Source organism: Mobula birostris, chromosome 32, assembly GCF_030028105.1.
Source record: "Mobula birostris isolate sMobBir1 chromosome 32, sMobBir1.hap1, whole genome shotgun sequence".
Classification (NCBI taxonomy): Eukaryota; Metazoa; Chordata; class Chondrichthyes; order Myliobatiformes; family Myliobatidae; genus Mobula; species Mobula birostris.
Window position 1 is genome coordinate 9,545,730 of NC_092401.1, and position 13,301 is coordinate 9,559,030.

At 41.0% G+C, this 13,301-nt stretch overlaps 1 protein-coding gene across 1 annotated transcript in view; it reads left to right on the top strand.

Moving 5' to 3' along the window:
• The window catches only part of LOC140191022 (choline transporter-like protein 2), a 92,860-nt gene that overhangs the window by 29,793 nt on the left and 49,766 nt on the right, over window positions 1-13,301 (top strand). The window contains exons 2-3 of the mRNA XM_072248058.1: window positions 10,341-10,389; window positions 12,234-12,307. Coding sequence (XP_072104159.1) covers window positions 10,341-10,389; window positions 12,234-12,307 — 123 coding nt within the window. The remainder of the gene's footprint in view (window positions 1-10,340; window positions 10,390-12,233; window positions 12,308-13,301) is intronic.

Below are 13,301 nucleotides of genomic sequence, written 5' to 3' on the forward strand. Positions count from 1 at the left end.
CACAGATCCCTGTTGTACACCATTGGTCACTGACTTCCAATTAGCAAAACATCCTTCCACTAGTGTCCTCTGCCTACTCACTTTCTACCACTAATTCTGCTGTTTCTCCCTAATCTGTAATGCAATTTCCCTCTTTTGAATTCCCATCCATGGTTAAAACTTCTGTACTACAATGTTAAGCTGCCAGTCCTACCTTTTCCTAAACCATATTTCTGTGCTGTAAATTCATCTGATCTGCATGTGAAATTTCTGCCCTGCCCACTGCACTTGACTTATACTCCGTTTCCTCAGTGAAAAATCTTGAAGAAATTTGTAGTTAGAAGCATTTAGATACTTCATTAGGTAACATTTCAACTTCCCCTTTTGGCTTATAAACAAAATCAACAGGATGTTGAGCTCTGAAAACCTAATAAACAGCAAACTGCCGCCTTTGAGTGAGCCACCAAGATAGGCTTCTGTGCGGACCTTCCTTTCAAAGGCATTTCACTCCTTCAACAGATTTTTTGCATTACATTGGTTGTATTTTAGATTCTGATAGAAATTTTATCCAGTGCCTGCAAACTAGGAAAAGGGAGATTGGCACTAATAGGTTTCCTGTAATATCTTGTCTTCTGATTCCAAAGCCTTGAGGTTTTCAACAAAACAAGGGTAGCACATGTGAAAAGCTGTTATCCCAAGCTGCTATAAATCAGACCATTTTTGAAAATAGACCAGTCAACCTATTTTAAAAAAAGATAGCTCTGAATAATTGCCATTTGAAGGGACTGTGAGATGTTCTGGTGCTTTTGGTTTTATTTATTGTAACTGATCACTTAGTGCTGTGGGAGCTGAACAGCAGAGAAAATTCATTTTGAAATCCTTTATAGGTTGTCTTTGATTAATATTTTCATTTTTTTTTATGCAGACATCTGTAACTCAATTTTGTCCTTATGAACATGACAATTAGACCATAAGACATAGGAGCAGAACAAGGCCATTTGGCCCATCAAATCTGTTCTGCCACTTAATCATGGCTGATCCTTTTTCCCCCTCCTTAGCCCCTCTCCCTGGCCTTCTTCGTGTCACCTTTGATGCCATGTCCAATCAAGAGCCTATCAAGCTCTGCCTTACATACAACAAACAACTTGGCTTCCACAGTCACCTGTGCCAGCAAATTCCACAGATTCACCACTCTCTGGCCAAAGAAATTTCTCTGCATCCCTTTTAAGTGGACGCCCCTCTATCCTGAAGTTGTACCCTCTTGTCCTCGATTTCCTCACCGTTGGAAACATCTACTTTTCACTCTGCCCAGGCCTTTTGACATATGAAAGATTTCAAAGGTTCCTCAGAATCATCCTTTCATTCCCAGAATCATCCATGTGAACTTCCTCTGAACCCTCTCCAATGCCAGCATGTCTTTTCTTAGATGAGGAACCCAAAACTATTCACAATACACAAGGTGAGGCCTCATCACTGCCTTTGTAAAGCCTCAGCATCACATCACATCCCTGTTCCTGTATTCTAGACCTCCTGAAATGATTGCTAACATTGCGTTTGCATTCCTCATCACTGACTCAACTTGCAAGTTAACCTTACGGGTGTTCTGCCCAAGGACTCCCAAGTCCCTTTGCATCTCAGAGTTTTTGATTTTCTCCCTATTTAGAAAATAGTCTGCACATTTATTTCTTCCACCAAAGGGCATGACCATGCATTTTCCAGCATTGTATTTGCCACTCTCTTGCCTACTGTCCTAATCTACCTAAGGCCTTCTGCAGCCTACCTGTTTCCTCAACACTACCTGCCCTCCACCAATCTTCATACCATCTGCAAACTTGGCAACAAAGCCATCTATTCCCACATCTAAGTCATTGATATACAGAATAAAAGAGAAGCAGTTCCAACACCGATCCTATGGAACACTACTAGTCACTGGCAGTCAACCAGAAAAGGAGCCTTTTATTCTCACACTGCCTCCTACCAATCAGCCAATGCTCTAACCAGGCCAGTAATTTTCCTGTAATATCGTGGCTCTTAACTTGATAAGCAGCCTCCATGTGTGGCACCTTGTCATAGGCCTTCTGAAAGTTGAAATATACAACATCCCACTGCATCCCCTTTATCTATCCTACCTGTAATCTCCTCAAAGGATTCCAACAGATCAGGCAAGATTTTCCCTTCAGGAAACCATGCTGATTTGTCCTATCTTGTCCTATGTCACCAAACACTCCATAACCTCATCCTTAACAATTGACTCCAACATCTTCCCAACCACTGAGGTCAGGCTAACTGGTCCATAATTTCCTTTCTCCTGCCTTCCTCCTTTCTGAAAGAGTGGAGTGACATTTGCAGTTTTCCAGAGTCCAATGATTTTTGAGTAATGCCTGTAGAATCTCTACCGCTACCTCTTTCAGAACTCTGGGGTGCAGTTCATCTGGTCTGGGTGACTTATTTACCCTTAGGTCTTTCAGCATTTTGAGAACCTTCTCCCTTGTAATTGTAATGTGCTGTAAGGTTTCACTGCTAATGTAATGGTTTATCTGTAGCAGCAATGTTTGGGTTATGACTAGAGATACTTTATACTTTATTGTTGACAAACAATTGATACTAGAATGCACAATCATCACGGCGATATTTGATACTGCGCTTCCCGCTCCCTGGATTACAAATTGATAGTAAATATTAAAAATTTAAATTATAAATCATAAATAGAAATAGGAAAATGGAAAGTAAGGTAGTGCAAAAAAACTGAAAGGCAGGTCCGGATATTTGGAGGATATGGCCTAGATCCGGGTCAGGATCCGTTCAGCAGTCTTATCACAGTTGGAAAGAAGCTGTTCCTAAATCTGGCCGTATGAGTCTTCAAGCTCCTGAACCTTCTCCCGGAGGGAAGAGGGGCGAAAAGTGTGTTGGCTGGGTGGGTCGTGTCCTTGATTATCCTGGCAGCACTGCTCTGACAGCGTGTGGTGTAAAGTGAGTCCAAAGACTGGAGATTGGTTTGTGTGATGTGCTGCGCCGTGTTCACGATCTTCTGCAGCTTCTTCCGGTCTTGGACAGGACAGCTTCCATACCAGAAGAATGCTTTCTATGGTGCATCTATAAGAATTAGTGAGGGTTTTAGGGGACAGGCCAAATTTCTTTAGTTTTCTCAGGAAGTAAAGGCGCTGGTGGGCCTTCTTGGCGGTGGACTCTGCTTGGTTGGACCAAGTCAGGTCATTTGTGATATTGACCCCAAGGAACTTAAAGCTTTTGACCTGTTTCACTTGCGCACCACCGATGTAAATTGGGTCGTGCAGTCCGCTACTCCTTCTGAAGTCAACAACCAATTCCTTCATCTTGCTGACGTTGAGGGATAGGTTATTGTCTTCGTACCATGCCACCAGGTTCTTAATTTCCTCTCTGTACTCAAACTCATCATTACTCGAGATACAGCCTACAATTGTTGTGTCATCAGCAAACTTATATATTGAGATTAATGGAAACTTGGCTACACAATCATGGGTGTACAGTGCATACAGCAGGGGCTGAGTACACAGCCTTGTGGGGCACCGGTGCTCAGAGTGATTGTAGAGGAGAGCTTGTCCCCTATTTTTACAGCCTGGGTCCAGTCTGTGAGGAAGTTGAAGATCCAGCTGCAGATCTGAGTGCTGAGGCCCAGGTTCCGGAGCTTAGGAATCAATTTATTTGGAATGATGGTATTAAAGGCAGAGCTGTAGTCAATGAAAAGGAGCCTTATGTATGCGTCTTTATTCTCCAGGTGTTCTAAGGAGGAATGTAGGAATGTATGTTAGCCAATGAGAGGCATGTTGTTCTTTCTTGTGGGTCTGGAAGCAAGGATTTTGGGGGCTTTTGCCGAGGAGATATGAGGAGAGAAGACGTGAATGGAGAGAGTTGGTAGACCGCCGGATGGATGGGACGTGGAGCAAGGATCTGAGGGTCGGCTTCGCTTGGAGGAGGTCGATGGGAAACCAATGGACTGAACAGTGAGCTCCAAAGTTGCGCATTTGACTGTTTCATGAGAATGGGCCCTTTTTTTTTTTTGTTTCTTTACTAACCATATAGTCAAATTAATAATTATAAAGCCCAGTTGTTTAATCGCATATTGTGGACTGTTTTGTTATTTTGTGGTACTGATTTGTAACAGGGGACACATGGCACAGCATCCACCCAAACAAGATTTCTTAAGTTTGGCCGGACCAAGGGCTGTCCTCCTAGATTAAGCCGCTAGCCGAACTAAGGGTTATATAATAGTAACTGCACTCACTTCTCTTCCCTCACACCCTTCAACACTTGGCACACTGCTAAGTGTCTTCCACAGTGAAGACTGATGCAAAATACTCATTTAGTTCATCTACCATCTCCTTGTTGCCCGGTTATTATTTCTCTAGCCTGTTTCTAGCAGTCCAATATCCACTCTCATCTCTCTTTTATTGTTTACATACTTGAAAAAGCTTTTACCATCCACTTTGATATTGTTTGCTAGCTTGCTTTTATATTTATTTTTCCCCTCCAAATGATTCTTTTAGTTGCTCTCTGTAGATTTTTAAAAGCTTCCCAATCCTCTCTTCCCAATAATTTTTGCTTTGTTATATGTCTTTTCTTTTGCTTTTGCATTAGTTTTGACTTCCCTTGAAAGCCACGGTTGTACTATTTTGCCATTTGAGTATTTCTTCATTTTTGAAATATGTCTATCTTGTACCTTCCTCATTTTTCCCAGAAGCTTACGGCATTGCTGCTCTGCCAGCATTCCTTCCAATTTACTTGGGCCAACTCCTCTCTCATACCATTGTAATTTTCTTTACTCCACCTGAATGCTGCTATGTCAGACTTTACTTTCTCCCTATCAAATTTCACGTTGAACCCAATCATATTGTGATTACTGCCTCCTAAGAGTTCCTTTACCTTAATCTCCCTAATCACTTCTGGTTCATTACATGACACCCAATCCATGATAGCTGATCCTCGAGTAGGGTCAACGGCAAACTGCTTTAAAAAGCCATCTTGTTGGCATTCAACAAGCTCACTTTCTTGAGTTCCATTTCCAACCTGATTTTCGTAGCCGACCTGCATGTTGAAATCTCCCATGACTATCATAACATTGCCCTTTTGACACATCTTTTTTTATTGATTGTTGTAATCTGTGGTCCACATCCAGCTACTGTTGGGTGGTTTGTATATAACTACCATCAGGGTCCTTTTATCCTTGCAGTTTCTTAACCCACTAGAATTCAGTGTCTTCTGATCCTATATCACATCTTTTTACTGATTTAATGTCATTCTTTACCAGCAGAGCCACACCACCCCCTCTGCCTACCTTCCTATCCTTCTGATACAACATGTAACCTTGTGCATTCAGTTCCCAATTACAACCTTCCTTCAGCCACGATTCAGTGATTACTTGATATTGTGACCACAACTCCACAGTACTGTAATGCATGGTATCAAAAGGGTGTAAGAATGATAAGGATTGCTGGAATTTGTCACAGTTGCTCTAATACGGAAGGATGCTGTGCCTTTGTAATAATAGAATTTATCAAAGGGGTGATGTGAATACCCTTTTGTCCCGTACAATATATTGAAGCCCTGTTTGAGAAACCTGTTTCCTAGTTTCTTTTTCCTTCATACCCGGCTTTGCCCCTGTAATCCCATTTGTTACTGGCTTATTATAATAGTGACGGTGATGTGCTTGGGGAGGTGCCATCTCTACACGCAGAAGTTAAGTGAGACCCTATTATCTCTTAGTTAGAACTACTTTGAAGAATAGAAGAGATTTTCTTTTTTAGAATTTTCCCTTATCTGAAAAAATGTTTATCTGACATATATTTCACTGTTGTCTGATTTTGTAGGTGAAAAATCTAGGTGGTATGATAAATAAGTGTGTAGATGATACAGTAATCAGTGGAGTCATAAATAATGAGGAAGATTGTCTACACAGCAACACACATCAAAGTTGCTGGTGAACGCAGCAGGCCAGGCAGCATCTCTTGGAAGAGGTACAGTCGACGTTTCAGGCCGAGACCCTTCGTCAGGACTAACTGAAGGAAGAGTTAGTAAGAGATTTGAGAGGGGGAGGGGGAGATCCAAAATGATAGGAGAAGACAGGAGGGGGAGGGATGGAGCCAAGAGCTGGACAGGTGATTGGCAAAAGGGATACGAGAGGATCATGGTACAGGAGGTCCGGGAAGAAAGACAAGGGGGGGGGGGAACCCAGAGGATGGGCAAGGGGTATAGTCAGAGGGAGAAAAAGGAGAGTGAGAGAAAGAATGTGTGTATAAAAATAAATAACAGATGGGGTACGAGGGGGAGGTGCTCCCCATCTGTAATTTCTTCGGCTCTTCAACTTTTCGACCACATTTTGACTCAGGTTCGCTATCACAGCCATATATCCTTTCTTGGAACCCTCCTCCTCCAACTTTCAAATCTCTTACTAACTCTTCCTTCAGTTAGTCCTGACGAAGGGTCTCGGCCTGAAACGTCGACTGTACCTCTTCCTAGAGATGCTGCCTGGCCTGCTGCGTTCACCAGCAACTTTGATGTGTGTTGCTTGAATTTCCAGCATCTGCAGAATTCCTGTTGTTTGCGCTTTTAAATTCACTACTGCGAAGCCTCTTCCGTTGATGCCTACACCGAAGAAGTTTAGAACCTCTCTTCATAAAAGTTGCTTGAATTTCCAGCATCTGCAGAATTCCTGTTGTTAGATCCTCTCTTCGACGGGAGTTCAGTGAAACCATCTCTCACTGCTCCCCATCTGTAATTTCTTCAGCTCTTCAACTTTTCGACCACATTTTGACTCAGACTCGCTATCACAGCCATATATCCTTTCTTGGAACGCCCCACCTCCCCCTCATACCCCATCTGTTATTTATTTTTATACACACATTCTTTCTCTCACTCTCCTTTTTCTCCCTCTGTCCCTCTGAATATACCTCTTGCCCATCCTCTGGGTCCCCCCCCCCCTTTCTCCCCGGACCTCCTGTCCCATGATCCTCTCATATCCCTTTTGCCAATCACCTGTCCAGCTCTTGGCTCCATCCCTCCCCCTCCTGTCTTCTCCTATCATTTTGGATCTCCCCCTCCCCCTCTCAAATCTCTTACTAACTCTTCCTTCAGTTAGTCCTGACGAAGGGTCTCGACCTGAAACGTCGACTGTACCTCTTCCAAGAGATGCTGCCTGGCCTGTTGCATTCACCAGCAACTTTGATGTGTATTGCTTGAATTTCCAGCATCTGCAGAATTCCTGAAGATTGTCTACAGATAGCTGAGCACAAATCAGCTGTAAGATAGTGTGGAACAGTGTCAGATGGAATTCAAAGCAGAAATATCTGAGCTAAGGAACTTTGGGATGTATGTAAGACACATGGAGTACAAGCCAGGGACCTTAGGAAAGCTGGTGTACAGAGAGGTTAAGTCTGTAGCTCCCTGAAAGTGGCGGCATAGATAGATGGATTGGTGAAGAAGGCATTTAATTTAATTTAATTTAATTCACTGGCTGAGGCATTGAGTATAACAGATGGGATGCCATGTTGTAGTTGTATGAAGCATGGAGTTGTTGACATTTAAAGTTTTGCATACAGTTCTGGAAGGCCATGGTAGCAACAGAGTGAATGCAGAAGAGATTCACCAGAATGTTTCCTGGAATAAGGAGTTGTATTTATGAAGAGAGAATGGGGTTACTCTCACTGAAACTTGAGAGTCTGTGCTCTAGGTTTCTGGGATCTTGCTGTCACTGAGCTTACAATAAACATGGGGGTCCCCTGGTAGGGTGGTGTTTAGTGTGACACTGTTACAGCTCAGGGTATCAGAGTTCAAAGTTCAATTCTGGTGTCCTCTGTAAGAAAGTTTGTATGTTTTTCTGTGTGTGTGATTTCTCCACGTGCTCCGCTTTCTTCCCACAGTCCAAAGATATATCAGTTAATTGATGATTGTAAATTGTCCTGTGATTAGGCTAGGGTAAAATAGGGGAGTTGCAGCAGGGTGGGGAGGCTTGAAAAGCTGGAGGGGCCTGTTCCACACTTTTAATCTCCAAACAAACAAACAGCTACTTCAAAACGTCTTCATTTACTGTAATGAAGTGCCCAGTGGAAATGTAACCTTTAATGGGATGTTACTATTTAGTTAAAAGGTATGTGGAAGTGATGTGTATGAAGAAATTGGGATGTTATTATCTAGTCAGAGGGATGAGTATGGAGGGGAGCAGGTATGAGAGGGGAACTTGAGTAGAAGGGCTACTATGTTGAGAGTCATTCTGAGGCAGTTGGGAAAGATATTCAAGAGTCAAGCCTGGGAATGTCCTGAGCTGAGAACTAATCTAATATAAATACTTCTTTCTCTGCTGCATCAGTGGAATTAGGAACTCCCTAGCACATGGCATTCCCTGTAAAAAGAAACAACTCCCATTATGCAGCCTTTCTGAAAAAGTGTTCCTCTTCTGAAATAATTGGTTAAAATTTATCTTGGAATGCCGCTTGAATTATTTTGCAGCTGTGCAAATTTTTTCCACATGATTCATTCCACCCAAGGGCGTGTTGGAGTTTTGTTTTAAAACTCAAGTCAAGGGATAACTTTTTCCAAAGCTTTAAAGAAGCAATCAATGCATGAATTTAGCTTCTCTGGGTAGCATGCAAAGCAAAAGGTGGAGAGATGCAGCTGCTCTCACCCAGTGAATGTTGGACCATTGAACGCCATTGGGGACTGGTGAAAACGTGCATCTCATGGAGCTAATGAGAGCTGATGCCCAGTGGGACCAGTGCTCCAGAAATCTATCAATCAGGTGTTCCAACTAAGAGTGAGCCTGATACCTCTTCAGTTCTGTGTGTCATCAGCCACTGTCATTATAAAAGTGGCTCGCAACTATTACCACCCTGTGCATTGTGCTCTTGGCAAAACAATGACATCAACTGTATTGATAATGTGCAACTCTGATAAATCATTATGATCTTATTGATTAATAAGTGTGTATCATGGGGCATGAATGGTACCAATATAACAGTTAGAGAAGATGGTAACTTAAAAGGTTGCCCTGAAATAAGAATACTTTGATTAGCTATTTGTTCCTTTCTCCATCGGCTTTTGAATAACTTTTTGACCATTTGGATACTCCTTTGCATGGTGTAATAACTGGTTGTTAGATTAGCACAGACAGACATTTGTCGATCATGTTGCCTAATCTACTGAAGAAATTCACTGAAAATATTTATCCTTAAATCTGTATATCAATTCTAGGTTTCAAGTGTAGATTACAAAGACTATAAATCATGCAGTGATGTTTTCAAGATTTGTTAGCACAGTTAAGTGTGTGACTAAGCAATTGTGTCTATAGCTTATAGCAGTGGTTTTCATGTAGACACTTACAGGCACAAGTATTGAAATAGCGTAATGACACAAGTAACCGCCAAGCATCTATAGTAAATTTATATGTCAACAAAAATCCCAATTGAACTTCAGTTATTTGTATGTTACGTTATATTCCATAGCGCAAAGCTGAAGTGACTATATCTAATGTTGCTGATGGTATTTTACAACTTGTTCATAGATTAAACACCTCTAATTTACAAGGATGGCCCACAAACTTGCAGTTGCCTGTCACTTAAATTTTCCATTGCATTCCCACTGACCTGTGTGTTTTGTCACTTATGCTGTATCAACAAAGACCAGCGTAAGTTTGAGAACAACACCTTATCCTCTGCCCAGACACAGTACAGCACTTGGGCCTTAACAGTGAATTCAACCATTGTGGGTTACCAGTCTTGCCAGTTCTTGCATAAGCTGGACAGTTCTAGTGTGAAGAGGAAGAAATTCGGGAAGTCCTCAAAGACCATTGTCTGTTGCTGATGTTTCGAATAAATGACCTTTCATAATGGTAGAGGTGGGTCTTTTTTTCTTGCTGTGTTACTCCCTGGCCTACTGAGTATTTCTAGAAATGTCTGTTTTTCATATATCCAGGATCAGTGTTTTTTGTCTTGCTTTTTCTTCTCTGGCCAGATTATACATCTGCAATGTTACCTTGGATTTCTTTCTCCCTAGTACTCTGTGCTGGACTTTTCCAACATTTTTCATTTTTTCAGATTTCCAACAACTATATATGTCTCTGATCTAGTGCAGTTTTTTAATTGTTGTTCTTCCCTGTTTTCTGTCATCTGCTATTATCCATGCTTTTCCTGCCATTGAGAAACCATTACTATTCTGTCTGTGCCATCTGTTTTCTCCCAGACATTTTGGTCATCTGAAACAGTGCTCTATATCTTGCTTGCAAACATTGTCTCAGCTGCTGAGTACTTCTAACATCTTGTTTTAATTAGATATCCGACATCTACATTCTTTTTGCTTAATGTTCTTTTTCTCTGCTTTTGTTTTTTGTGTTATAGGTGAACCAAAGAAATTTGATCCAACTTTCAAAGGACCAATTGAAAACAGGTAGGAGTAAACGTAGCTTTTAAATTTCTCTTCAGTCAGGATCAAAGAATTTTAAACTATAAATTTTGCATTTGCAAATTTGTCTCTGAGAACATTTTGAGCTATTTAATACGTAAATGCTGTAGTAATGGAATCCAGATCTGTCACTTTATTAACAAGGTGGAAACAAGTCTGAAGTTTAACTTCTTTACGAAAATGTAGTGATCTACCTTTAAATAATAGCCTTAGAAATGAGAACGTTATAAATGATTGCTTGAATATAGTCCAAGTGTTGCTCTATTATTTGCCCGGTTTGTGAGATTTGATTATGAATGGTGACATGATTTTGAGGCATTAGGTAACAGCTGTGGTCCATCTTTTATTTGATATCCACACTCCAGCAATCTTGACTAATGCTGATGAACACAGGAAGCCGAGGGAAACATCTTTGAAGTTTTCCTTTACTCCCTGTGCTGAGCTCAGCAAATATTGCAGAGATCATGGATCAAACCTCCAACCCTCTGTTTTCATGTGTTCCCTTTTCAACTCAAGTCAAGTTTATTGTCACTTAACTATATACATGTATATAACCATATAATGTATATAGAAACGAGACAGTGTTTCCCTGAACCAGGATGCAACACACGATAACTTATGAAGGCAAGGATAAAATCTACAGTTGAATCACACATAAATAACAACTGAAATTGCATTAATATTAAATATTGTAAGGTACAGAACAGATTAACTTTATAATCTGACACTTCAAATATGATGCGGCAAGGAGTTCGGAAGCCTAATGGCCTGGGTGAAGAAACTGTTCCTCATCCTGATTGTTCTTGTTTTTATGCATCGTTGGGTCCTTGCTGATGCTGGAAAGTCAGAGGATGCTGGATGGATGAGTGGGATCCTTAATAAAGCCAAGAGCCCTACATATACAGCGCTCCTGATAAATGTACCCGATGGATGGTAGGGAGACCCCTATGATCCTCTCAGCTGTTCCTCACACGCCTTTGTGGGAACTTCTGGATCAATACTTGACTCTGGAGGAAAATGCTAGGAAACTTAGAAATATAACATGCAGCTGCAGGTAGTGATTAAAAAGAGAAATGAAATGTTTAGCCTTAGCACAGAATGGAACTTCAAGAGGAAATCTTAGAGTTTCAGTAGGAGCACATCTGAAGAACTATGTACAGTTTTGGTCCTTTATTTAAGGAAGCTGTGCATTTGATTTGAAGAGAATGAAATGAAGCTTCAAAGGTTGATTCCTGGAATGAAGAGATAGCTTTATACAGCAGGATTGAGCAGAATGAGCTAATGGTTTTATTGAAATGTATAAAATTCTGTCGGGACTTTGCAGAGTCGATATTGTTGGGACCTTTTCCTGTTCGGCGGAGTCTAGAAGTTGGGAATGTTATCTCATAATAAAGGGTCAACTACCTGATTGAAATGAGAGTTGTAAATATTTGGAATCTTTCTCTGGAGATCTGTGTTTGCCAAGTCATTAAGGATATATAAAGCTAAAATTACGCAAACTAGGGGGAGAGCCGAGGGTTATGGGCAGTGAAGTATTGAGCCAAAGGTCATGTTAACCGTGAATGGTGGAATGGGCTCAAAGAGTAGAATGCCTTACTTCAGCTCGAATTTCTTGCATGTTTGCATTTGACTGGACAACTACTCAATCTGAAAAGTAAACCAAAGAAATTGGTTCAACTCTGACTCCAGTACAATCTAAGATCAGTAAAATGAAGCTGCTTCCCATTAGTGGAGAGATGGAGACTGGCGCAGGGTGTGAGGCAAAGCGTGCATGGAATGAGATTATGACTAGATTATTCACACAGCTTTTGTTGATCTCCAATCTACAGGAGCTGCACCGATGTTATCTGCTGCTTGATATTCATTGCGGCTATCATCGGGTACGTCATTGTGGGCATAGTAGGTAAGTGAAAATGAGACTGAGTGGAAAGTCTTGAGTCCTAAGTGGTGCCATTGAACTGACTCCTTAATGTGCATGCTTACTGTTACGCATTGATTTTTCTTTTGCCTTTCTAGGCAAGGTAATACATTCAGAGGATGGAGTCCCAGAGGTGTGCAACAAAGTACTGAACAAATCTAAGGATCCTTCCCCATCCCTCTTTCCTTACCCCCATTGCCCTATTCCAAATCTTTAGCGTTGACAACCCTAAGTCATATAGCTGGTTAAGTGGGATAGGTAAAGGTGTCAACACAAACACCTGGATGTCACTTCAAATTTAATTAATTTTCCCTTGCTGCTCGGGAACTTGCAGATCCCTTTGAAATCAGCAAAAAAGAAAGCATTAAAAGAACTATGGAGAGGACGCAGATGTCCTGATGAAGGGTCTTGGCCCGAAAAGTTGACTCATTATTCCTCTCCATAGATGCTGCCTGACCTGCTGAGTTCCTCTAGCATTTTTTTCAAAGTTCAAAGTAAATTTATTATCAAAGTACATGTATGTCACTAAATACAACCCTAAGATTCATTTTCTTACGGGAATACTCAATACATCCATTATAGAATCCATGAAAGACTGTACCAACTTCGGCATTCAACCAGTATGCAAAAGACAACAAACTGTGCAAATACAAAATAAATAATAAACAAATAAATAAATAATACAGTGGCATGCAAAAGTTTGGGCACTCTGGTCAAAATTTCTGTTACTGAGAATAGCTAAGCGAGTAAAAAATGAACTGATTTCCAAAAGTCATAAAGTTAAAGATGACACATTCCTTTAATATTTTAAGCAAGAAAACTTTTTTATTTCCATCTTTTACAGTTTCAAAATAACAAAAAAAGGAAAAGGGCCCGAAGCAAAAGTTTGGGCACCCTGCATGGCAGTATTTAGTAACGCCCCCTTTGGCAAGAGTCACAGCTTATAAACGCTTTTTGTAGCCAGCTAAGAGTCTTTCAA